The sequence below is a fragment of the Rhinoraja longicauda genome, chromosome 16 (assembly GCF_053455715.1).
Source record: "Rhinoraja longicauda isolate Sanriku21f chromosome 16, sRhiLon1.1, whole genome shotgun sequence".
Taxonomy (NCBI): domain Eukaryota; kingdom Metazoa; phylum Chordata; class Chondrichthyes; order Rajiformes; family Arhynchobatidae; genus Rhinoraja; species Rhinoraja longicauda.
Genome location: NC_135968.1, coordinates 29969499 through 29993378, shown reverse-complemented (window position 1 = coordinate 29993378; position 23880 = coordinate 29969499). Strand labels below are relative to the sequence as shown.

Below are 23880 nucleotides of genomic sequence, written 5' to 3'. Positions count from 1 at the left end.
TCCTTGTTCAATCTCACTATATTTATATGGATAATTAGAGATATAAATGCACCATGCTTCACTTGAGACAAGGATTCACCCCAATAATGTAATAATGATCAAGCCAGGCTGTATACCCAATGGTTATAAAAAGAAACTGAATGAAACTGAAAATTGAAAGTAAAAAAACATTTAAGTGATTGCAATACAGGGATTTACGTGATGTGGAATGGCCAAGGTACAATTTCTTTCCAATCTTAGTGTTATTGTTAAACACCTGAACACTTTACAAGTTTGAGATGAGCAAGCTCATTGCAATTTTGCAGAGATGTGAAGACAGACATGATATGGAAAATAGTTCAGACCAAAAAAGGATTACTTTTGTGAGGAAGGAGGCAGAACAGGAAGTGGGCCTATTCAAAGAAAATTTAACAGAAGTGCTGAAAATTCAAGGTTTTGAGAAGTTAGAGAAATATTTCCTGTGGTATAAATTGTAATCATTGCATACCAAAAATAAGGACATTTCTTTTAACATGCAACATTATTATGACCCAACAAGCCCTGAAAGAGGAATCAGAAAGTTAATGATAAAAAAGAAAACGATTAGTTCTGACGGTATCTGAAAGAAAAAGCCTACAATTTTGCTGATGACGAATCAACTTCAAAAACATTTCAATGACAAAAAACAGATGCATTTCATCCACTAGTCCATCGCATAAGGTTGCTCGCTTTTGCAGCATTATCTTTACAAATCACAGTTATACTGTAAGCAAAAACATCTCCCTTCCTCTACTAAGGAGGCACACTTGGAGAAAAGAACTAGTTAATTATAATAAGTGACGTTTCGGGTCAATACCCTACTTCAGACTTCTAGCCGCACGAAGAAGGGTCTCGACCCATAACGTCGCCTTTTCCTTTTCTCCAGAGATGCTGTCTGACCCGCTGAGTTACTCCAGTTTTTTTGTTTCTATCTTTGGTTTAAACAAGCATCTGCAGTTCCTACCTACACATTTAATTATAATGCTTAGAGACACATGAAAATGCATATGCTGGAATCCTGAGCTAAACCAAGTGCTGGAGAAACTCAGCAGGTCAGGAAGCACCTGTAGGGGGAATGTCAGACAATTTTGTTTTGGGTCAGGACCCTTTATCAGAATGGCAGGGAAGAAAAAGCTGAAAGAAAGTGGCAAGGTTGGAACAAGTCTGGCAATTGGTTGAAGTAGACAGGTGAGGAGGTGATTGGCAGATGGCTGATATAAGTAACAAAGGCAACAAAAAAGGAATTTCCTTTCAACTTTGATTCTCCCACTCTCACCCACAGTGAGGGGGTGTTTGGAGTCACTGTGATGGGCGTTTGTGTTGGGGTTATGTGTCTTGTGTTCTTTTTTTTTCTTCTTTTTTTTTCTATGACTGCTATGTAGTTTCGTTCGGTACTTCGGTACCGAACGACAAATTATCACAGGCATTATCACAGGCATTATCACAGGCATTATCACAGGCAGCATCATTTCGCCTGTCCCGCTGAGCTGCTCCAGCATTTTGTCTAAATTGAATATAATAAACTGCTAGTTTTTCCACAAACCATTTCACATGAATGGTTGGATTGCCTTTAGTAGTGGGATTTTGAATTTAAAGTTTACAGTCCGCTGACTCCCCTCCTCAGAACCACAGCCCTCAAGGCATGCACAACACAGAAAAATCTGACTGTGTGACAAGCCATTTTCCAATTAAACTGTAGTCACTGAACTTATATTTGCACTGACACAAAAGTGCCAATATTTCTTAAGGTGGATGGACAAATTACCTACTTTTGTCATCAGTGAACCCTTAGCCTTTTAAAAACGTAGACCAGATGAGTTCAGTGAGGGCCACAAGAGGCAAGGGTGTTTTGTGCAAAGAGAGATGGGGTCATGACTGAACATTAGACTAATGAACTTATAAACACAAAGAATTTATGAAGAGTTTTTGCTTTGTATGTATATTATGAATAAAATTTATTTTTGAAATAAAAATGTACATCAGATAGCAAGATGGCAAGTGTTCAGCAAGACCATGCAAGTAGTATGATGTATGACATGGAATTTCCTTAGAAATGGTAAAACATTCCATCTAAGTTGCTAGGAAGGAACTGAAGATGCTGGTTTACACCGAAGTCTGAAGAAGGGGGTTGACCTGAAACGTCACCCATTCCTTCTCTTCAGAGATGCCGCTGAGTTACTCCAACATTGTGTCTATCTTCCACTTAAGTTGGTAATAAAAAAAAAAACCCAAGAGTTGCTGGAAGTTTGAAATAAAGTGGCAGGTAGCATCTGTGGCGATTTAATTCAATGAACTATTATCATAAGGCTAAAACATTCTTCTCTCCACAGGTACTGGTGGTCCTGCTGTGTATTTCCAGCACAATCCATTTTTATTTGCAGCACAAGTGGGTCGTTTTCCTTCATTGACCCAGTGCATTAAAAAAAGTCAAAATCCAGAATAAAGGGCAACTCTGATGCAAAGAACATTTTCCTGCCGAAATGAGATATTTTGAAAGAATATTTGTTAAAGTAATCACCAGCTATTACAGTGTCTCCATTCACTAAGGTGTTTGATTTCTTTGTTTGCAATTTGTTGAATGAATCACAAGCTAACATAAATTATCATGCAGATTTATTTTCTTAAAAATAGAATGATCCTTGGATGATCCAATGGAACCAAAATTCACTGGAAAAAAGCTGTTTTAAAAATATATATATACACAGTTTCAACTTTTCACGCGGTTTCATTAATAAACCAAATGTTCATTTAGTGTAAACTGCAAATCCATTAGGTTTGTCATCATGTCTGTTTGCACAACACAGCAATTAGCTACAGAATGTTGTCAAGATCACTAGCCTGGATTTGAGTATATTTGGAAATGAGTGTATCAATCCTATTATTATTTTTATTATTATTATTATTATTGGTGTGGTTTTATCTAGTCCAACAAAAATGATGAGTCCTACTTTCACAAGTTTCTGTAGATTAAAAAATTGGTTTTAAAGCAACGCTCATCAACTGCAGCCTGTAACGATTGGAATGCCTCAAGCTCAACTGCTGTGCAATAGTTGGACTGGCCAAACACATACAATAACCATGGATTAATTTTACACTTGAAACACAAAATGGAAACTAATCAGAGATGTAAAATTATATGGATATTGCAGGCATTAATTCAAGCGAGAACTAGTCTTCAGGAAAAACCCACTCTCATGTAAATGGCAAACAGTTTTCAGTTAAAATTTAAAAGGTCAGCTTTGTAAACAAATAGTGCTGTCCGAGTAGATGCTACTCAAGGGATTTGCAAACCCACGTGACCTTGAGACGGTCTCGTGTGCCACGCAAGATAATGGTACAATGTTAATTGCTTGCATCCGATATCAACTACTTTAATTTGCACAAATATGACCGAGATCGAAGGATGCTTTCAGACCAGGTTTTCGTCATTTGGCACATCAAACCTGAATCTGTCCATTAATTGGGACATTTTTGTCAACTCTCACATCACTAACTTTGGATGTCTGGGTTCTGTCCTTAGAAACTTTTAAACCATCCATGTGAATTACTATGTTCCAGGAGCTTGAATTCAGAAATGACTTATCCATGGTTTAGCTTTGTTCATTACTGTCACGTGTACAGAGTACAGGGGAAAGCTTTTTGTTGTATACTATCCAATCAAAGACTGTATGTGATTTTAATCAAGCTGTCCACGGATACAGATAAAGGATACTGGGTACAACATTTAGTGCAAGATATCATAGTTAGTGTAAGAAGACAGGCCAGGGGAGAAATTGTGTCATTCTGGCTGGGGGTGTGTGACCAGCGGTGTTCCGCATGGATCAGCACTGGGACCTCTTGTTTGTAATATTTCTAAATGACTTGGACGAAAATATATAGTGTTGGAAGGAAATGCAGATGCTGGGTCTCAACCTGAAACGTCTGAAGGGTCTCGACCCGAAACGTCACCTATTCCTTTTCTCCAGAGATGATGTCTGACCCGCTGAGTTACTCCAGCTTTTTGTGTCTATGGACGTAAATATAGATGGGTTGGTTAGATAATTTGCATAAGGCTGCTGTCAAAGGATACAGCAGGATATATATCAGTTGCAGATCTGAGTGGAGAAATGGTAGATGGAGTTTAATCTGTGCAAGTGTGAGGTGTTGCACTTTGGGAGGTCGAGTGCAAGGGGGAAGTATGCAGTTATTGGCAGAACCCTTATCATTGATGTACAGAGGGATTAGTTTAGTTTAGTGATGCAGCACGGAAACAGGCCCTTCGGCCCACTGGGTCTGCATCAACCAGCGATCCCCACATATTAACACTATCCTACACGCACTAGGGACCATTTTTACATTTACCAAGCCAATTTCCCTACATACTTAGGGATTTTGGAGTACAAGACCCTCTGTATTTCTCTGAAAGTGGAACACAAAAAGACGAAGTGATAAAAAAGGCCTATGCTACGCTTGTTTTCATTGCTCATTGAGTATACGGCGTCAGGAAGTCGTGCTGCAGCGTTATGGTACTTAGGTTAGGCTGCATTTGGAGCAGTGTGCAGTTCTGTCACCCAATTATAGGAAGGATGTGGAGAGGGTGCCGAAAATGTTTACCAGAATACTGTCTCGTTTTAGAAGATATTAGCAACAAGGAGAGGTTGGACAGACTTGGACTATTTTCTCTGAGCACTGGAGACTGAGAAGAGACCCTATAGAAGAATATAAAATTATAAGAAACAAACCTTCATCTACATGTATCTATATTAATCTGCACCAAATGCCATAATGTAGGACAAGTGTTCCTTCCCGATATGCTTTTTAACAACCTTCATTTGGAATTAAACAGTGGACATTATATCTTGATCGTCCCCTTTGAAAGGAAAAATGTAACTAGCATCAAGTCCTGCCTCTAAATCAAGTTAACTCTAGTCTATTGGAACATGCACAAGTGAGGGCAGGTAGTGATAAATCTTGCATGTAGGACCATCACAGGCAGAGAGTCACAAATCAAATTACACACAAAACACAGTTTCTCAAAGAAAGTGCGCATAAAACAGGACGTGTGTTTTATGTTTGGGAATTACTGGACCATGATAAAACCAGTCAGGATACTTTCTACAGTACACCAGTAAAAGTCTGAGTATTGGGCGGCCTGCTGAATTGCTTTAAACGTAAGTAGAGGCGCTGGTGTGCATTCTTTGTGATATCAATATGCTGGGCATAGGACAGGTCATCCAGGAATTTGAAGCTGCTGATCCCGCCAACCTCCGACCCACTCGCTCTCTCCTCTATGCAGATTCATCACCACCCCGTGATTTAACCAACTGCACTGTCGCCGGCAAATTTATGGACGTATTTGGAGTGGTGCTTAGCAACATAGTCGTAGTTGCAGGAAGGTCGAACAGGGGCCTGAGGAACGCAGCCCTGAGATACATCTGTGATGGTCAGTGTGATGTTATTTAGATTTTAGATTTAGAGATACAGCGCGGAAACAGGCCCTTCGGCCCACCGAGTCCACGCCGCCCAGCGATCCCCGCACATTAACACTATCCTACCCACACTAGGGACAATTTTTTTTACATTTACCCAGTCAATTAACCTACAAACCTGTACGTCTTTGGAGTGTGGGAGGAAACCGAAGATCTCGGAGAAAACCCACGCAGGTCACGGGGAGAACGTACAAACTCCGTACAGACTGCGCCCGTAGTCAGGATCGAACCCGAGTCTGCGGCGCTGCATTTGCTGTAAGGCAGCAACTCTACCGCTGCGCCACCGCCACCTTTAATTATTCATCGGCACGAATCACGGTCAGCTGATGAGGAAGTCAAAGATCCAATTACGAAGGTCAGTACAGTGGCCCGGGTCTTGGAGTTCAGTGATGAGTTTGGAGGGGATGATACTGTTGAACACTGAGCTGCAGTCAATGACACGTATCTCCACTATCCAGATGGTCCAGAGCACTGGAGAGTAAGATAGCATCTGTTTATCTGTTGTGGTGACAGGCAAATTGAAACAGACCCAGGTAATTTTCGATACACGAGTTGATTTGTATCATAACCAAATTGGAATACGTCTTTCTACCTCCAACCCACCCATAACAATTCAACATATTTTGGCACTTCCATCTGGAAAGAAAAATACATTGGCTTTTATCTTAAAATTCACACAATGCCAGACAGACACTCCATCAAGATGCCACAAGCTCCAATTTCCATTTGGAGATAGTCCAAGAATCAGAAAAATGATAAGAAAACAAACATGAACTGCCCAATTCGAACCTGGACTCCAGGATTTAGTGAATCTCCTGGCACAATGCAAATGTCAACTCCAAAATAGTTAACAGCTTAATCACCATGAATGAAACACTTTCTGTCAGGCGGGAAAAAAACAGACCAAAATTATGCTGTTGGCAATACCACAATTAATCTCAGTAGCTGTTCAGAAACAAATACTATAGTATGCTTGTGTCAGTGTATGCAGGGTTCCCAATGACTTTAAGTGGAAAAGGCACAATATAATGTTAATTTCATCTACAGCCTACTGTTTCCATCCTTCTCCTACTTGGGGTGGAACTAATTAACAACAGAGCGCAAAAGTTGTAATTATAAAACAAGACAACACGGAGACAAAATACCTATAAATTAAAAGGGCTTTAATTACAACATGTAACAAGAATGGGCACACAGCAAATCAAGCTCTTCTATTAAAATTGAGTTGTCACTATAATGAGACACTATCACACAGAATTACACCCAGAGTAGGTGGAAGGGAAATATACTGAAAACCTAATTACATTGCGTTGGGCGTTGAAGAATATATCAATAACCAGCTCCATGGTGCTTTTGCATTGTTGCACAGCGTACAAGTAACTTGCTTTTCACCACTGGCATGCGAGAAAATTTTACGCTTGTCAATATTCAAAACTAAAATCTACCAATGTATATAAATATTACTGCGTTTCTTTTCACAAATGAAATCCAAATGCTTAACTGCAGACAGACATAAAAAGCTGGAGTAACTCAGCGGGACAGGCAGCATCTCTGGACAGATGGGATGGGTGACTTTTCGGGTCGAGACCCTTCAGATTGCAGCACAGACATTTAATTTGCAAGGTAAATTTGTCTGTTCTTTAGATGCTACGTGACGTTACAGTAAACAGCTCTCTCCCCTAACTTTCTTTCTCCTCCACACCCCAACACATTTAATCTGAAGGGTCCCAAATGAAAAGTCTCCTATGTTCTCTAGAGATGTTGCCTGACCCGCAGAGTGACTCCAGCACAGTGACAAAAGTGCAAAGTTTCACACTACTTTAAATAATTGCATTGAATTCCACCTTTAACATGGCAACCAAGATACAACACCCAAAGAACAAAATCTAAGGATGCATCCCATCCAGACCATGAAGCAGTGCAAGCACTTTTAAACCTCCTTCTAGCATTGTGTAGCCGATCAAATAGCAGGAGGATGAGGGGTGATTTTTATATATGTGTACAAAATCATGAGAGGAATAGATCGGGTAAACGCACAAAGTCTCTTGCCCAAAGTAGGGGAATTGAGAACCATAGGACATAGGATTAAGGTGAAGGGGGAAAGATTAAATGGGATCCCGAGGAGTTTTTTGGGGTTTTTTTTACACACACAAAAGGCGGTGGGTGTATGGAACAAGCTGCCACAGGAAGTAGTTGAGGTAAGTACTATTGCAGCGTTTAAGAAACATTTAGACAGGTACATGGATAGGATAGGTTTAGAGGGATATGGGCCAAAAGCAGGCAGGTGTATACGTTGGTCGGTGTGGGCAGGTTGGGTCGTAGGGTCTGTTTCCAAACTGTGTGACTCTATGACTAAGCTCAGAAAATACACCTTCCTTTGCCTGAGGCCCCAGAAGTAGTCTTTACCACAGGGAAAAACTCATCGAGTATACCCCCTCCATGAGAAGATTTCTTTCAGAGCATCTCTTACTTCCCACTTTTACAAGCAATCCAAGGACCAAATGTGGGTGATTTTCATACCAATTATATCCAATAATCCATTCCCTTAGAGATTTTAATCCCTTCAGTCTGAAAGCATGCATTACTTTTATTTGTTTAAATAAAATGTGATGGCATTTTAAGAAAGTTAACAATTTAATTTTGCTGAGATTAATTTGCAAATTCTTTACCAAAAATTATTCAAAGCAATATCCATGATAGTCCTTTCATCATGAAAACCAATGTAAATTAAATGTCAAATAGGTGTAGTCGGTGGAATTACTAAATTGCAATCCTTGTATTAACTTGGCGGCCAGAAATACAGACCAATTTAGACTGGAAAGTATTAGATCTGGCGCATAAATTTATTATGGATTAATCTTCATCCAGGATTACTATTAAGTTTGTGTATGGCATCAAAATCTATAGCGTGGTGCACAGCACAGAATTTTTGTCCTAGGTTACAAAAGGATTTTGATCAACTAGGAAAGTGGGCAAAGAAATAACAGATGGAATTCAATACAGACAAGTACAAATTGATACATTGAAAAGTTTAATTAGGGGAAGAGATACACGTGAATGATGGGGGCCTCAAGAAGTGTTGTAGAACAGAGACTTAGATGTACAAGTACCTAGCTCGTGAAAGTAGCAATACAAGTAGAGACGGTGGTCAAGGCAGCATACTTGCTTGAGTTTGTTGGCGGCACCAACAACAATTGTAAGGACATGTTATAGGTGCAGAGGACAGGGGTGAGACTGCACCTGGAATAATGTGTGCAGTTCTGGTCACCGCATTGCAAGGATGTGATTAGGGTAGTGAGCATGCCGAAACAAAATCACAAGAATGTTATTGGGACTGCAAGGCTAGCGTTATGAAAGACTACATAGGCTGGGACTTCTCTAGAGCAAGGAGGCCGAGGGACGACCTTGGAGGTTTATAAAATCATGATGAGCATAATAAGATGGATGGTCTGTTTATCTCCAAGGTAGGAGATTGGTTAAAATGAAGGAAAAGAAATTTGTTCTGTAGAAAATGTAATCGTGACACGGAAGTTCATAAGTCCACAGCAGAATTAGGCCATTTGGCCCATCAAGTCGGCTCTGCCATTCAATCAAGGCTGATCTATCTTTCCCTCTCAGCCCAATTCTCCAGCCTTCTCCCCCGACGCCCTTACTAATCACAATTAACCTCCAGCCGATGTCTGTGCTGCCTTCAAATGTAAATTAGATGAATCCCATCTGCCTTACATAGCAGATATCCCTTCATTCCCTGTCTGCTCACATGCCTAACTAACCAAGTGCCTCTTAAATGTTGCTATTCCATCTGCTTCCACCATCTCCCGTGGCAGCGTTTTCCAGGCACAAATTAATGCAACAGATTAATAGCATATTAAACCTATGAATCTATGAAACAAGTGCAGTCTATTAAAATGACAATGTCATGATAACAAATTCTACCCAAGATAGTGGAGGCAAAAGAGTATTTGAAGGCGTATTTGAAGGCAGAAAGCAAATCAATATTTTCTATTGAAATTAATCAGGGATACGCAGGTCACTTGTGTTTAACATGAGCACAGTAGGAGAATAAATTATTAAAACGTTGTACAATTTAAAGAACTGAAGGGCATCCTTTCTCTGTTGGGTGTCCTACAGAGCTTCTAATATTCCATGGGGGGCCAACTGAGAGAATAGCTTCCAATGTTTTGTTTCTATAGGCAACCTGTCATCAAGACAAGCAGAAATCAATTGCAGTGGAACTATCTTATCAGAAACAGCTTTAGCCAGATTATCTTTTCGCAAACTAACAAAAATCTTCTGCACAATTGATTTTGCAACTTTGCCTTTCCCAATATCCCTGGGGAAATGTCATATTTCCTGGATATCTTCCCTAAATAGCTGTTCCATGTATGCACCTAATACAGACTACATAAGAGGTCATGCAGCATTAGTGGAAAGAGAATCCAGATCCTACCTCAACATGCATTAAAGCTGAGTTAACTCCCACCTGTAACCCTTTCCTGTAAGAGCAAAGCTTTGGCCCACTCTTTAGACTAGAAATATTGAGGCAAGTTACATCTTCCTCCCTGGAGAACAATAAACAGCTAAAAACAAATTAGCTTGTGAGCACTGCACTTACGCAAAGTCACTGTCTCCCAGAAAGTCTATCGTTTGTGCTAACTCAAAGCATATTGTAAAAAAGGGAAGAGTATATTAACATGCAATAAGCTCTTTCAGGAAGGCAGTTGCAAACTATTAGGATAAAACAGGCATCAGTACACGGGTCTCAGCTGTACGTACTATATATCACTGATTTGGATGAGACACAAAATATTGTCAACATTTGATTACACTAAACTGGGTGCGATTTTGAACTGGGAAGAGGTTGCACAGAGGCTTCAAGGCGTTTTAGACAAAATGAGAGCCAAGACATGGCAGATACAGAACGTGATCAAGTATGGGAAGACTGTAAGAATGTGGTAGGAATTAGAGGATCAGCAACAATCATCCTGAATGGCAGAGCAGACTTAAAGAGCTGGATGACCTACACCTAGTCACATATTTTAATGTTTGTTTCTAAATTATGAAATCATCATTTTAGGGCAGACGAGAAGGAATTTGTTTTGCCCAGTGGGAATAAATTTGCTACCCCAGAGGACTGAAGTCTCAGTCACTGAACACATTCAAGACAGACCCATAGATTTAAGATAGCAAAGACCAATTCTAGGTAAATGTCAGAAGATTTAGTGCCAAGGTAAAAGACCAGCCATAATCATAACGCACGGCAGACAGGTACAGAGTGGCCTGCACATGCTTTTGTTTCTTATGTTCTTATCCAGTAATCTGATCAGATTGAATATAAATGGCGGCACATCGCTCGCTGATTGAAATGAGTGATGAATGGATGGGTTGTCATTCTTGCAGCATTGACAGGCACTTAATCAAATCCAGAATAAATGGTTTGAGTTGCTATTGGTCAAAGGTTCCAAGATTTCTAAAAAGCTAGCTACAAATCAAACTAAATGAAAATGTAATGCAATAGATGCATTGAGCAGATTTCGTATCTCAAGCCCTGCATTCTAACAAAAATCTTCTAATGCCAGATTCTACAAAACAGTTTATGTGCGCGATAATATTTGCAAGATCCTCAAAATAAGGAAGCATTTAGCAAAAGTATTACTGCTGTCTTCAGTAGAGCCTTACCTGTATGAAGCTGAATCTTCCCAATCACTCCCTCCACCAGACCTAAGCAAATCGGGTTCCAGGCCAGCAGCAAATCAGTGGCTGTTGAGAAAAATATATATTTTTTAGTTTATATGCAAATAAAAGCAGGACACAGAAATAAAATAAGTACATTAACACAGCGGAATTGATAAGAACTCAAATGACTTAGTGGTTGAAGAAATAATTCTAAATTAAACTGTGCTTAATGCTTTCAGTGAAAGTCAGACCAAGTGATGTATTATAATACAATAAATCTTTACAATATCGACTGTCGAAAAAGTGCTGCGATTTCAAGCAATAATTTGAATAAATACACAAACAAAAATCATCCCTACTCAATTCAAACCAAATTTATAGCACATTTGAGGGAAGAATATTCACAAGAAGCGTACAAAGGCATTTAAAAGAGAAATCAAATAGGCAGGTTATTTTTCCAGACAAGTGTCTTAGTCAAGCTTGCCTCAGGGTTACAGTGGTGAAAAAAAATCCTGGTGTAAGTTATCCTGTCAAGAGAGGTAGGCTGTCAGTGAGAGCGCTGGCTGCATGCCCTGCCATCAGCTCCAAGGACAGGATGATAAACCGGCCAGCAAAAGTCATTCATTACCCTTTAAACAGCAGCACGCTCCACCTCAGCTATTTGAAAAGGAGTCATTGAGAAACAAGCCACAAAATGCATTGGTCTTGATCCTTCAGAATTTTTATGTGCCACAGGACAAATAGCAGAATGGTTCCATGGTTAACAGTAATGAACGTTTGCACTGCCTATTCCACAACAGGAATTTTTCTGCTGGGGACAAGATAACAAAAGACAACCAGCCTTTTCCCATTTAATCATAGTAATACATTGTGCCAGTTTAGAAAGAGTTACTCAACCAAATCCCACCCTTAACATTTGATATGCAGCCTCAGGGCCCAGCTCTTCATGGACACGTTAACAAACTACATGATTAGAATCCCATCCTTTCACGGCAGTATATTTCATACCCCTATTCCTACATGGTTAGACAATTCTCTTCCTCATCTCTCAATTATCCTCATCTTCCTGTAGAAACAAAGAACTGCAGATGCTGGTTGATACCACTAAAGGATACAAAGTGCTGGCGTAACTCAGGGCAAGGCAGCATCTCAGGAGAATATATTTTAGGTTGAGATCCTTCATCAGTAGGATACCCATCCTCCTACTGCCCCCAAGTTGCCACTCAGCAGAAAACATCGTTTAGGTCTCAATTTGACACCTACCAGCCCCTTCCATCCAAAGAAAATCACCCCAGCTTATGTAATCTTTCCTCATGCCCAAGAGTCCTGACATGTTTGTAGATCCCTTCTGCGATCGTCTAGTACAAATTACATCAAAAGGCCACAATTGTATGCATCACGAGCAGTGATCCAATTAGCACAGTATACTCTTCTTGTACAAGTTCCCTGTTCTTCTATTCTTATAGCAGGAAAAGAAAAGCATCCCATGTGCCTTTTAAACATATAATTAACCAGTCTTGCTAAGCATCTACAGATATGCTCAAGATAATTCTGCTCCTCCACACCCTTCTTTATTTCCATTTATTGTACATTCCCTTGTTACACCTCCCCATATTCATTCTCCTACACTCCACTGATTGTTTGGACAATGGGCAGCAAAGTGTTGGATGAAATTCCATCTACATGACATTGCATTCAGAAGCTTTTCTCTGTACTCCACTCTCAATCATTTGGCCATTCTTTAATAATCTACAAATTTCCTTGCCATGTCCCCGTGCATACGTGGACTCCACTGGTAGCAGCCTTCCAGTCCCAAAGACAGTCACCAACCATTATCTTTTGTTTTCTAACACTGAGCCAGATTTGGTTCCAATCTGTCAGTCTCCCTTGGATTCTATGAGGGTTTTTTTTAAAAAACCAAGCTGCCATGTGCAAACTTAAAAACCTTGCAGAAATCCATGGGGAAAATGACACATGCACTACTCGTAACTCATTTCAAGCTGTCTGCAATTATTTAAAAATTGGAACATTTCTCTCTGCATTAGTGTCTGTGGAGAGAGCAACAGTAAATGATTCAGAGCAATGACCCTTCATGATAATGGGGTTTAAAAAGTCCGATTTTTCGGTCAGAGAGAAAGGGGCGATTGTAGGGAAAGGGGAGGACACAGAACAAAAAGGGAAGGCCCGTCATTAAGAGGCCAGGATAGATTGAACAACAGAACAGTGCTGTAGACACCCACCGCTGTAAGGAACTGATGTGCTGCAATGTGCTACAAGGCGGAGAACTATGTTCTGCACTCTTTATCTTTGCTACATCAATCGTTTTTGGTTGACTTGATTGTATCCAAGTATGGAATATATATTGTTTGGGCAGCTTACATCCAAGCGGTTTATGAATATCGACTTCTCTAACCCTTGCTTTCCCAATCCCCATCCCAGTTCTCCGACCAGTCCGACCGTCTTCCTGATTAAACTTTATTTTTGTATGCTTCGTTGTCATCTTCCCCTAGCTAGCAATGATCTACATTTTCCTTGAGCTTTATCCCCTTTGAAGTCTTGCTTTCACACCTTAACCTTGGTCTCGGTTTCTGCCTCTCCCCGGCTCAGTCTGAAGAAAGGCCTCAACCCGAAACGTCACCCATTCCTTCTATCCAGAGATGCTGCCTGTCCCGCTCAGTTACTTTGTGTCTAACCTATGGTATATATCCGATCTGTTTGGAAAGCATACAAAAGGAAGCCTTTCGTTGTACCTCAGTACACATGACAATAATAAACCTAACCCAAATCTGAGAATGGCAAGGTGAGGTTCTGTAAGCCTTCCCAAGGGGCCGCTGTTGTAGAACTGGAAACCCGCATGGTGGCCGCGCGGGCGGCTGCCAGACCCCAACAGGCAGGACTGGAGTGGGCCTGAGGCTTATCGTCCCCAAAGACCGGGAACCTGAAAGAGGAAGAAAGTCAGACCAGCAGATACCGGGCAAAGGGCCGGTAGGAGGAGCGAGGGGAAGGTATCCTCCAAGCCATCCAAGGTCGGCTGCGGGAGGCGCCGCCCACGGCACAAAGGCTGGAGGAGCGGGGAGGAGAGGAGAGGGACGGCTCACCAGCAAACTGTACGAGGCCGCAGAGAGGCGGTCGGGCCGAGGATAGACCGCAGAGAGGCGGTGGGGCCGAGGGCAGGCCGCAGTGAGGCGGTCGGGCCGAGGATAGACCGCAGAGAGGCGGTGGGGCCGAGGGCAGGCCGCAGAGAGGCGGTGGGGCGGAGGATAGACCGCAGAGAGGCGGTGGGGCCGAGGGCAGGCCGCAGAGAGGCGGTGGGGCGGAGGATAGGCCGCAGAGAGGCGGTCGGGCCGAGGATAGACCGCAGAGAGGCGGTGGGGCCGAGGGCAGGCCGCAGTGAGGCGGTGGGGCGGAGGATAGACCGCAGAGAGGCGGTGGGGCCGAGGGCAGGCCGCAGAGAGGTGGTGGGGCTGAGGGCAGGCCGCAGAGAGGCGGTTGGGCCGAAGATAGGCCGCAGAGAGGCAGTGGGGCCGAGGATAGGCCGCAGAGAGGCGGTGGGGCCGAGGGCAGGCCGCAGAGAGGCGGTGGGGCCGAGGGACCATCGGGACTCCAAAGAGTACTTTGTAACTTTATTGCCACCAGATATGTGGTGGCTCTCTGCGTACTTTGTGTATCATGTATTTGTATGCAAAAACAAAGAATTTCACTGTACCTAGGTGGATGTGACAAAAAAGTACAATTGAAAGGCATTGAATGACAGGTGTAGCGAGGGGCGATGCAAAAAGGAGAAATTAAATCTGAAGCTAGAGAGGATAATATGACCAAAAATATACGCAATGCTGAACAAAATCTGATTTTCTGAAACTGACTGTTGAGAGCAAACGGCTGTACTATTCGCAGAAGATGCCGCTCAGATATTTGTTGGAACATTCTAGAAGGTCAGTGAGGAGCGAGTGCATGGAAAATTGAAGTGACAGCTAAATGGCATTCTTGGGTTACTGCGGAACTGGACAAAGTGATTACCCGATTTGCAATAGGTTCCCCATGGAGGACACAATACCCTGAGCATTGAATTGAGTGCACAAATACATCACGGCTTCACCTGGAAAGTGTGTTTGGGTCCCTGGGAGGAGTGACAAGGGGAGTTAACCACAGGGAACATGCAGTGAGGAGAGAATAGATTCTTGTGGAGATGGAAGGGTGGACCAAAAGGGACAGTGCTTCACAGCGCTGGAAAGGGAGGGCTTTAGGAATATGTGCCCTGTGGCACCACCATATTAACAACAAGACAAATTACAAAGGATGGAATATGGAAACGACAAACTGCAGTCAAGTCAAGTTTATTTGTCACATACACATACACGATGTGCAGTGAAATGAAAGTGGCAATGCCTGCGGATTGTGCAAAAAAAAAAAGTTACAATTACAGCATATAAATTAAAATTAATACAGAAAATAAAATTTAGTCCCTGGAGTTATAATAGTTAACAGTCCTGATGGCCTGTGGGAAGAAACTCCGTCTCATCCTCTCCGTTTTCCCAGCATGACAGCGGAGGCGTTTGCCTGACCGTAGCAGCTGGAACAGTCCGTTGCTGGGGTGGCAGGGGTCCCTCATAATCTTGCTTGCTCTTGATCTGCACCTCCTGATGTATAGTTCCTGCAGGGGGGTGAGTGTAGTTCCCATGGTGCGTTCTGCCGAACGCACTACTCTCTGCAGGGCCATCCTGTCCTGGGCAGAGCTGTTCCCAAACCAGACTGTAATGTTGCCAGACAGGATGCTCTCTAAAGCCCCAGAGTAGAAGCATTGAAGGATCCTCAGAGACAATCTCAATTTCCTCAGCTGTCTAAGGTGGTAAAGGCGCTGCTTTGCCTTACCCACCAGTGCAGCAATGTGTGTTGTCCATGTCAGATCCTCTTTGATGTGGACTCCCAGGTATTTAAAGTTGCTCACCCTATCCACAGTAGACCCATTTATTTCCAGTGGCGTGTACGTCCTTGAATGTTGAGCCCTTCTAAAGTCCACAATCAGCTCCTTAGTTTTTTTGACATTCAAGAGGAGGCTATTGTCCTGACACCAGAGTGCCAGATCAGCCACCTCCTCCCGGTAGGCCTTCTCATCGTTGTCGGAGATCCGGCCCACCACCACAGTGTCATCAGCAAACTTAATGATGGAGTTTGAGCTGAACCTGGCCACAGTCATGTGTGTACAGGGAGTACAGTAGGGGGCTAAGGACGCAACCCTGCGGGGATCCTGTGTTCAGGGTGAGGGGGTTAGATGTGTGTTCCCCATCCTGACCACTTGGGGCCTGGTGGTGAGAAAGTCCAGGACCCAGGCACACAGAGGAGTGTTAAGCCCCAGTTCCAGCAGCTTCTCAGTAAGTCTGGTGGGGACTATGGTATTGAAAGCTGAACTAAAGTCAATGAACAGCATCCTCACATAGCCCCCCCTCTGGCTGTCCAGATGAGAGAGAGCGGTGTGCAGATCCTGGGAGACCGCATCATCCGTGGACCTGTTCGGATGGTATGCGAACTGTAGTGGGTCCATGTTGCGAGGAAGGAGGGCACAGATGTGGTCCTTGATCAGCTTCTCGAAGCATTTTATAACAACCGAGGTGAGGGCCACCGGTCGGTAGTTATTCAAACAAGCTGGAGAGGCATTCTTTGGCACCGGTACAATAATGGATTTTTTGAAGCATGCAGGGACCACGGACTTGGCCAAGGAGAGGTTAAATATTGTGGTGAGTACTGGAGCAAGCTGAGTAGCACAAGACTTTAGTACTCGCCCAGATATGCAATCTGGGCCTACAGCTTTCCTCGTGTTCACACGCATCAGAGCCCTCCTCACGTCGTGCCCGGACACCAAGAATGTGTGCACATCCCCGGCGGTGGATCCCCCTCCAGCCTCGCTAGCCAGCGCCCCGTCGGTGTTGTTTTTAGACAGAGAGCTAGGGGTGATGTTACCCGTCTCGAACCGTGCATAAAAAGAGTTCAGGTCATCAGCTAGGGAGGTGCCGGCACTTCCGGTTGAGGGAGGGCTGCACCGGTAGTTAGTTATAGTCCGTAGCCCCTGCCAGAGGCGCCTGGTGTCCTGCTGCTCCATCTGCGACTCCATCCTGTCCCTGTACCTCCTTTTTGCGCCCTTCACCACCCTTCGCACCCTAAGACTCTACCTTAGAGTCGTCCATATTATGTAGGTCATATTATGTAGGTTACCATATTATGTAGGTATGTAGGTTAATTGGCTGGGTAAATGTAAAAAAAAAATTTGTCCCTAGTGGGTGTAGGATAGTGTTAATGTACGGGGATCGCTGGGCGGCACGGACTTGGTGGGCCGAAAAGGCCTGTTTCCGGCTGTATATATATGATATGATATGATATGATATGATATTGCCGGATGCCAGGCCGGAGTTGTAAGCAGCGGTGCAAGCATTCAAAGCAGCGCGAATGGACCTGTCCACCCAGGGTTTTTGATTAGGAAAATTACTAACCCTTACCGTGGGGACAATGTTATTGGCTATTGTTGCAATGACGTCCGTAACCGCTTCCGCAAACTGGTTTACAAAAAAAGGATAAAGTCCTGCAGTAACTCAGCTGGTCAGGCAACATCACTGGAGAACATGGATAGATGACATTTCAGGTCGGGACCCTTCTGACTAATTGTGGGAGGAAGAAGCTGGGAGAGGATTTATTACAACAAATTACAAAGGATGATTTTGTTGCATGCAGAGGCTATTGGGACAGAAAGCAAAGGGGGAATGTTATCCTTGTTCTGGCTGAGATAAAAAATGGGAAAGCAGAGATGAAGGAAATGGAAGTGACATGGCAGTGAGCCCCACCGACTATGGCAGAGGGCAAAATATACACATATCTGATGCACTGATGCAAGATGGCTAAAGTTCTGTTCAAGGGCATGAAGCAGCACCAATAAAGATCAATACACTAAAAAAAGAACCAACTAAGAATGATACAGGATGTGTTGCTTGCTAATTTTAGGATTGAAACTCAAACATTATGCCCAACCATTTGTTATCAGCTCACAAAATAATGTTTCTGCTGGTTCAACATGGCAGGAGGAGACAAGGTTAATTGCAACAAAATGAAGTATTTGGACTGTCAACCCAGTAATATACTTAATCAATGGTTGTGCAAATGAAGTCCTTTCAGTGATAAGAAGCAAGTAGAGCAATAGCTGCTCTTCATTTGAGCCAAACTTCCTAATCACATCCCCAAAAAACCCTTGCCTCGTCCCACATGAATGCAATAAATATATATAGAATCAGAATCATACAGAAAAGGAGGCCATTCATCCATTGTGCCCACAAGCTCATTGCAAGACAAAGTCCCATCCTCTGCTTCCCTGCATCTTTGCACCTTTACAAATACCACCCAACAATTGTGAAACGTGTACGGAGAAACTACAGATGCTGGTTTACACAGGAGACTGCTGAAGGGTGAAGGATCTCAATCCAAAACTTCGCCTATACACATTCTCCAGAAATGCTGACTGACCCACTGTGTTACTCCTACATTTTGTGATTTTTTGCTCAAATGGTAGTGCTCAAGTGGTCAAAGGGCACCGAATGCAAATTACAGGGATCAATGTAGGGAAAAGGCACAAGCAAAAGGTACAGTGGAATAAAGTATGCCATGTGACACGGAAAGAAAGGGAAGATATCAAGAATTGGATCTAGCAATACTATGCAATGAACAATGTCATAGGAAATCGCACGTTCAAGAAATATTCCACTGGCATGCCATACAAGGAGTGATCTTGACGACATATTGTCGCCAAATGGAGTTGTCCCCATGTGCCTATTTCTTGAAAAGGACATTTATGTACCTCCATCCCCCCCTTCTTATTTCTCCAAATGGTCAAATTGAATGTGTTCAACCCTCGTTCAGCATCTCAGCTAGCAAGGTTCTAGCTAGCAAGGTTCCTCTGGAATTAAACACCTGGAAAATTTAAGGTTTGTAGCTGATCTATGTTAAAAATTAAATCGTATTGTTAGCACAAAAAACACCCAGTGAATGCGAGGGCAGCAGTGATGGGAGAAATCTGTGGCTCAGAGCTTTCATGGGGTTGGGTAATTTGGGTGCCTGTTTAGTGCTTTTATTGTTGGACTGTGGGTGATTGAATTAACATTTTGTTAAAGATGGCCGCGCCGTTGTGTTTGGCTGCCTGCCACTGTATGTTTCTTTTTTTCCTAGTCAGATGTGCAGCACTTTGGTCAACGTGGGTTGTTTTTAAATGTGCTATACAAATAAATTGACTTGACTTGACTTTGTCCCGCCCCCCTGACATCAGTCTGAAGAAGGGTCTCGACCCGAAACATCACCCATTCCTTTTCTCCTGAGATGCTGCCTGACCTGCTGAGTTACTCCAGCATTTTGTGAATAAATCCTAAGAGTTTGATCATTGCAGGGAATGAAGCTGATCTTTAATATGGTAACTTGTGCTTTTAAGCTTTTTTTATTTTCTGCCCGATGGAAATGGAGAGAAGAGAGAATGACCAGGCTTATGAGAGGTCCTGGATAATTTTGGCTGCTTTGCCAAGGCAGTGTGAAATGTAGATGCAGTCAATGAGGAACGTGGTGGTGGGAGGAGGCTGTTTGGGCAAGACTTGGCTCTGCTCACAACTTTACTGTCTTGGGCAAAGTAATTGCCATCCGGATGGAATGCTTTCTTTGGTACATCTGTAGAAATTGCCAATTGGAGACATGCTGACAGTATTTCCACTTTCCGCAGAGACCGTTCCCTCCGCAACTCCTTGGTCAACTCCTCCCCACACACACCACCCCCTCCCCAGGTACTTTCCCCTGCAACCGCAAGAGAAGCAACATCTGTCCCTTTACCTCCTCCCTTGACTCCGTCCAAGGACCTCAACAGTCTTTTCAGGTGAGGCAGAGGTCACTTGCACCTCCTCCAACTTCATCTACTGTATCCACTGTTCCAGGTGTGAACTCTTGTATATCGGCAAGACCAAGGGCAGGCTCGGCGATCATTTCGCTGAACACCTCCGCTCAGTCCGCCTAAATATACCTGATTTCCCGGTTGCTCAAAACACTTTAATTCCCCCTCCCATTCCCACACTGACCTTTTTAGCCTGGGCTTCCTCCATTGTCAGATTGAGGCCCAGTGCAAATTGGAGGAACAGCACCTCATATTTCACTTGGGCAGCTTACACCCCAGCGGTAGGAACATTGACTTCTCTAACTTCAAGTAGCCCTTGCTTTCCCTCTCCCCATCCACTCCCCTTCCCAATTCTCCTACCAGTCTTACTGTCTCCGACTACATTTTATCTCACACCGCCCACTCCCCTGACATCAGTCTGAAGATGGGTCTTGACCCGAAACATCACCCATTCCTTCTCTCCAGAGATGCTGCCTGTTCCGCTGAGTTACTCCAGCATTTTGTGTTTATCTTCAAATACATCAGCATCTGCAGCTCTTTCCTACACATGAGATTAAACAGTGCAGCTGAGAACTAACCAGTGATATATCAAGATTCAGCATTATATCAAGTGGTCTACATTTATAAAGCTGTGGACCCATTCCGTTCTTACTCGTAAACAAGACAGCTCCAAGTTATCTTGCAAACTTTAAAGACATGGGTCTGTAAACTCTTCGGTTTCCCCTCTGGCAAACAATTAAAACTGAAATATTTGGTTTTTAATCCATCATTCTTGTTCCAAAATACATGAGTGGAATACTACTAAATATTACCAGCCACAAAACCCAGGGCTGGACATTTTTGCTGATAAACTGGGAATGTTATTTTTTTTAACGGGAATCCAAACCAGCTTGAGTGCCAAGCACAAGCTGCACACAGCAAATCACATTTAACACAGGGACCGATTGCCAGAAAATAACTTTAAAATAAACTTTAAACGCCAATTCAGAGAACCCTCGCATTCCCTTTTAGCACACAAATGTACCTTACGATTCACGTCCATAGAATAGCTAATTGGTATCTAAATCCAATCCACAAATAACTGGCACAGGGTTCTGCTCTGGTTTCTTCCCATATTCCAAAGACGTGCCGGTTTCTAGGTTAATTGGCTTCTGTACATTGTCCATCATTGTCTGTAGGATGGAACTAGTTTGCAGGGATCACAGGTCAGCGCGGACTCCAAGGGTCAAAGTGCCCGTTTCCACGCTGTTTCCCTAAATTAAAAATTTAGGAATAACCAAAAATATTACCTGGAATGGCAAGATGAGAAGCAATGAAATGTTACCAGATGAAACGTGTCTGGATTCATCATGCTTTTTAATTAGTTACTAGTACTGGCCCTGAAGCAATCTCCCCATAACGGCTTTTAAAGTTAAGCAAAGAACAGATTTTCAGATTTAGTTGTAATCAGAATAGAAATCTACTTACTGGAACATCAGTTTAAGGCATTCCTGAATTATTTTTGCATTGGTGCAACGCAACACAAGCATTTAAGCTGTAAATCCAACGGTACCAGCAGTACATTGATACTGGTTAATCTTTACATTTAATGCTAAAGGCACACATTGACTGATTTTATTCTTTGCAATTTTCCATGAGCTTCAAAACAACAGCTCTAAATTATTAAAAGCAACAGTCGACCAAAAATGGTCTTCAGGTTTGCGGGAACTTGTATTAAAGCAGCGACATTGTAATTTTATTTCACTCTCACCATAATATTGCGTGCAGATTGCCGAGCTTTTGGCTAAATAACAAACGACCCACACAGCTGGAGGCAGTGGAGGATTTACTGTTGACTTTACTATCCCTTAATCCAAGTTTAACCTTGAAGGGTTTGAACAGTATATCTGCATCAATATATTTTTGTTGTTTTGAGCGTTTAATATAGGCTAACCGTACACCAGTTTACAGGCAGTCAAAATGGGGGCTTTTCAGATAGGGAAGCATGCAACGGTTTTTTCCACATGGTAACCAACTTTACAATGAGAGTGTCCAAGCTATTAACAAGACTGTCCAAGCTATTAACACTTCAGAAAACTCGATTGTTTTTACACCAACCGACAAGCAGGTTTCTCAGAGAAAAGAGTTCTTTTTTAAACTGGGAGACAAATTCTAGTGCTTGTTCTCTTTGCAACTCATCTCCCCTTAAACCTATCCCGAGGCTAAACCTAATCATTGTTAATGTTGTTGTTGCGGCTGCCTGTGGATGGCTGCTCTGTACCCAATCAACTCAACACCAACTTTACTTTGACGAAACCTCTTGGAACAACTTTAATTTATTGTCATGTGTACCGAGATACAGTGACATTTTTTTTCCGTTGCGTGCTACCAGTCAGCGGAAAGGCTATACACGATTACATTGAAGCCACAGTGTACAGGATAAAGGGAATAACCTTTAGTTAAGAGAGTCACCAGAGGTAGATGGGAGCTCGTTCCAGTTGATAAGATGACTCCATTTTCTGATAACAGCTGGGAAGAAACTGTCCCTGAATCTGGAAGTATGCATTTTCACACTTCTGTATCTCTTGCCTGATGGGACAGGGGAGAAGAGGGAGTGTCTGGAGTACGTCTCGTCCTTGCGTGAAGGGTAGATGGAGTCATTGGAAGTGAGGTTGGTTTTGTGACATTCATGGGCTGCATCCACAATTCTCTGCAATTTCTTGCAGTGCTGTAATGAGCTGTCCCCAAACCATGCTATGATGCATCCCGATAAAATGCTTTCTATGGTCATCTGTAGAAGTCGGTGAGAATTCTGGAAACAAAGACTGCAGATGCTGTCATCATGAACAAAAACCAATCTGCTGGATGTACTCTGGGTTAGGCAGCATCTGTGGAGGGGAAAAAAAATTGCAAGCAACATTTTGGGTCAGTGCTCTTCTTCAGGATACACAGATATTGGCTTGCTTGTCCTGCCAGTGGACTTGGAGGATTTTAACTTCAACATGGACAACATCTCACCGGTACTTTGAAATGCCTTCGCAAGTGATCCATGTGTCAAGTGTACATAAAGGACAAGATTTTTGCAGTATATCTGCATCAATATATTTTTGTTGTTTTGAGCGTGACAACAGAAGGAAATCTACCTTTCCATCACTTTTCCTGACATGGCCAAAGAAAATGTGGACACATGGATGCAATAGTGCATTATCATCAATGTCAGCCTTCATTGATATGTGGTGCCAAGATACAGGAAGAAGTCCACATTTACATTTTTTCTTTCCAAATTAAAACCGTAAAGCCTCCTCTTACAAAAGTTACATTGGGCATAAAGCCAGTCAAGTTTCAGATCAATCTCTTGCTTCCAAAACATATTTGCTTAGTATTCCTGCTAAGAATGCGAATAACCCTTTGGTCATCCTAAACAGGGAAAACAGTCCGACGGGATTTAAGTCATCATTTTAGAAAGCGGGAATCATTTTCTCCCTATTAAACAACCGGCAAATCATTACGAGGAATAGAAAAGGCAAAATCTCCACCTGAGGAACCCAAAATAGACAGAATCACCTATTCACAACAACGTTGGTCATTTCAACACCCATTGCATTATACCTCTGAGAGTCTTAAACTAAAGCTATATCTGCCATATGCATCAATCCTCTTACGTGTGTACAACTTGCTTTTATTGTGCAACTATATTTTTACTCCTTACAGTTTCTATTTCGGTTCTTCCCATTGCTAAACCTTTACTGCACACAACCAAACATATTGCTCATAGTTGGCCATTTTGATTTTTTCTTCCTTGCTCTATAAGAGGTACGGTGGTGCAGCGGTAGA

General features: G+C 42.7%; 1 protein-coding gene across 1 annotated transcript in view; it reads right to left on the bottom strand.

Annotated features, from left to right (window-relative positions):
• Window positions 1–23880, bottom strand: part of inpp5f (inositol polyphosphate-5-phosphatase F) — a 161879-nt gene that overhangs the window by 102520 nt on the left and 35479 nt on the right. The window contains exon 2 of the mRNA XM_078413517.1: window positions 11166–11246. Coding sequence (XP_078269643.1) covers window positions 11166–11246 — 81 coding nt within the window. The remainder of the gene's footprint in view (window positions 1–11165; window positions 11247–23880) is intronic.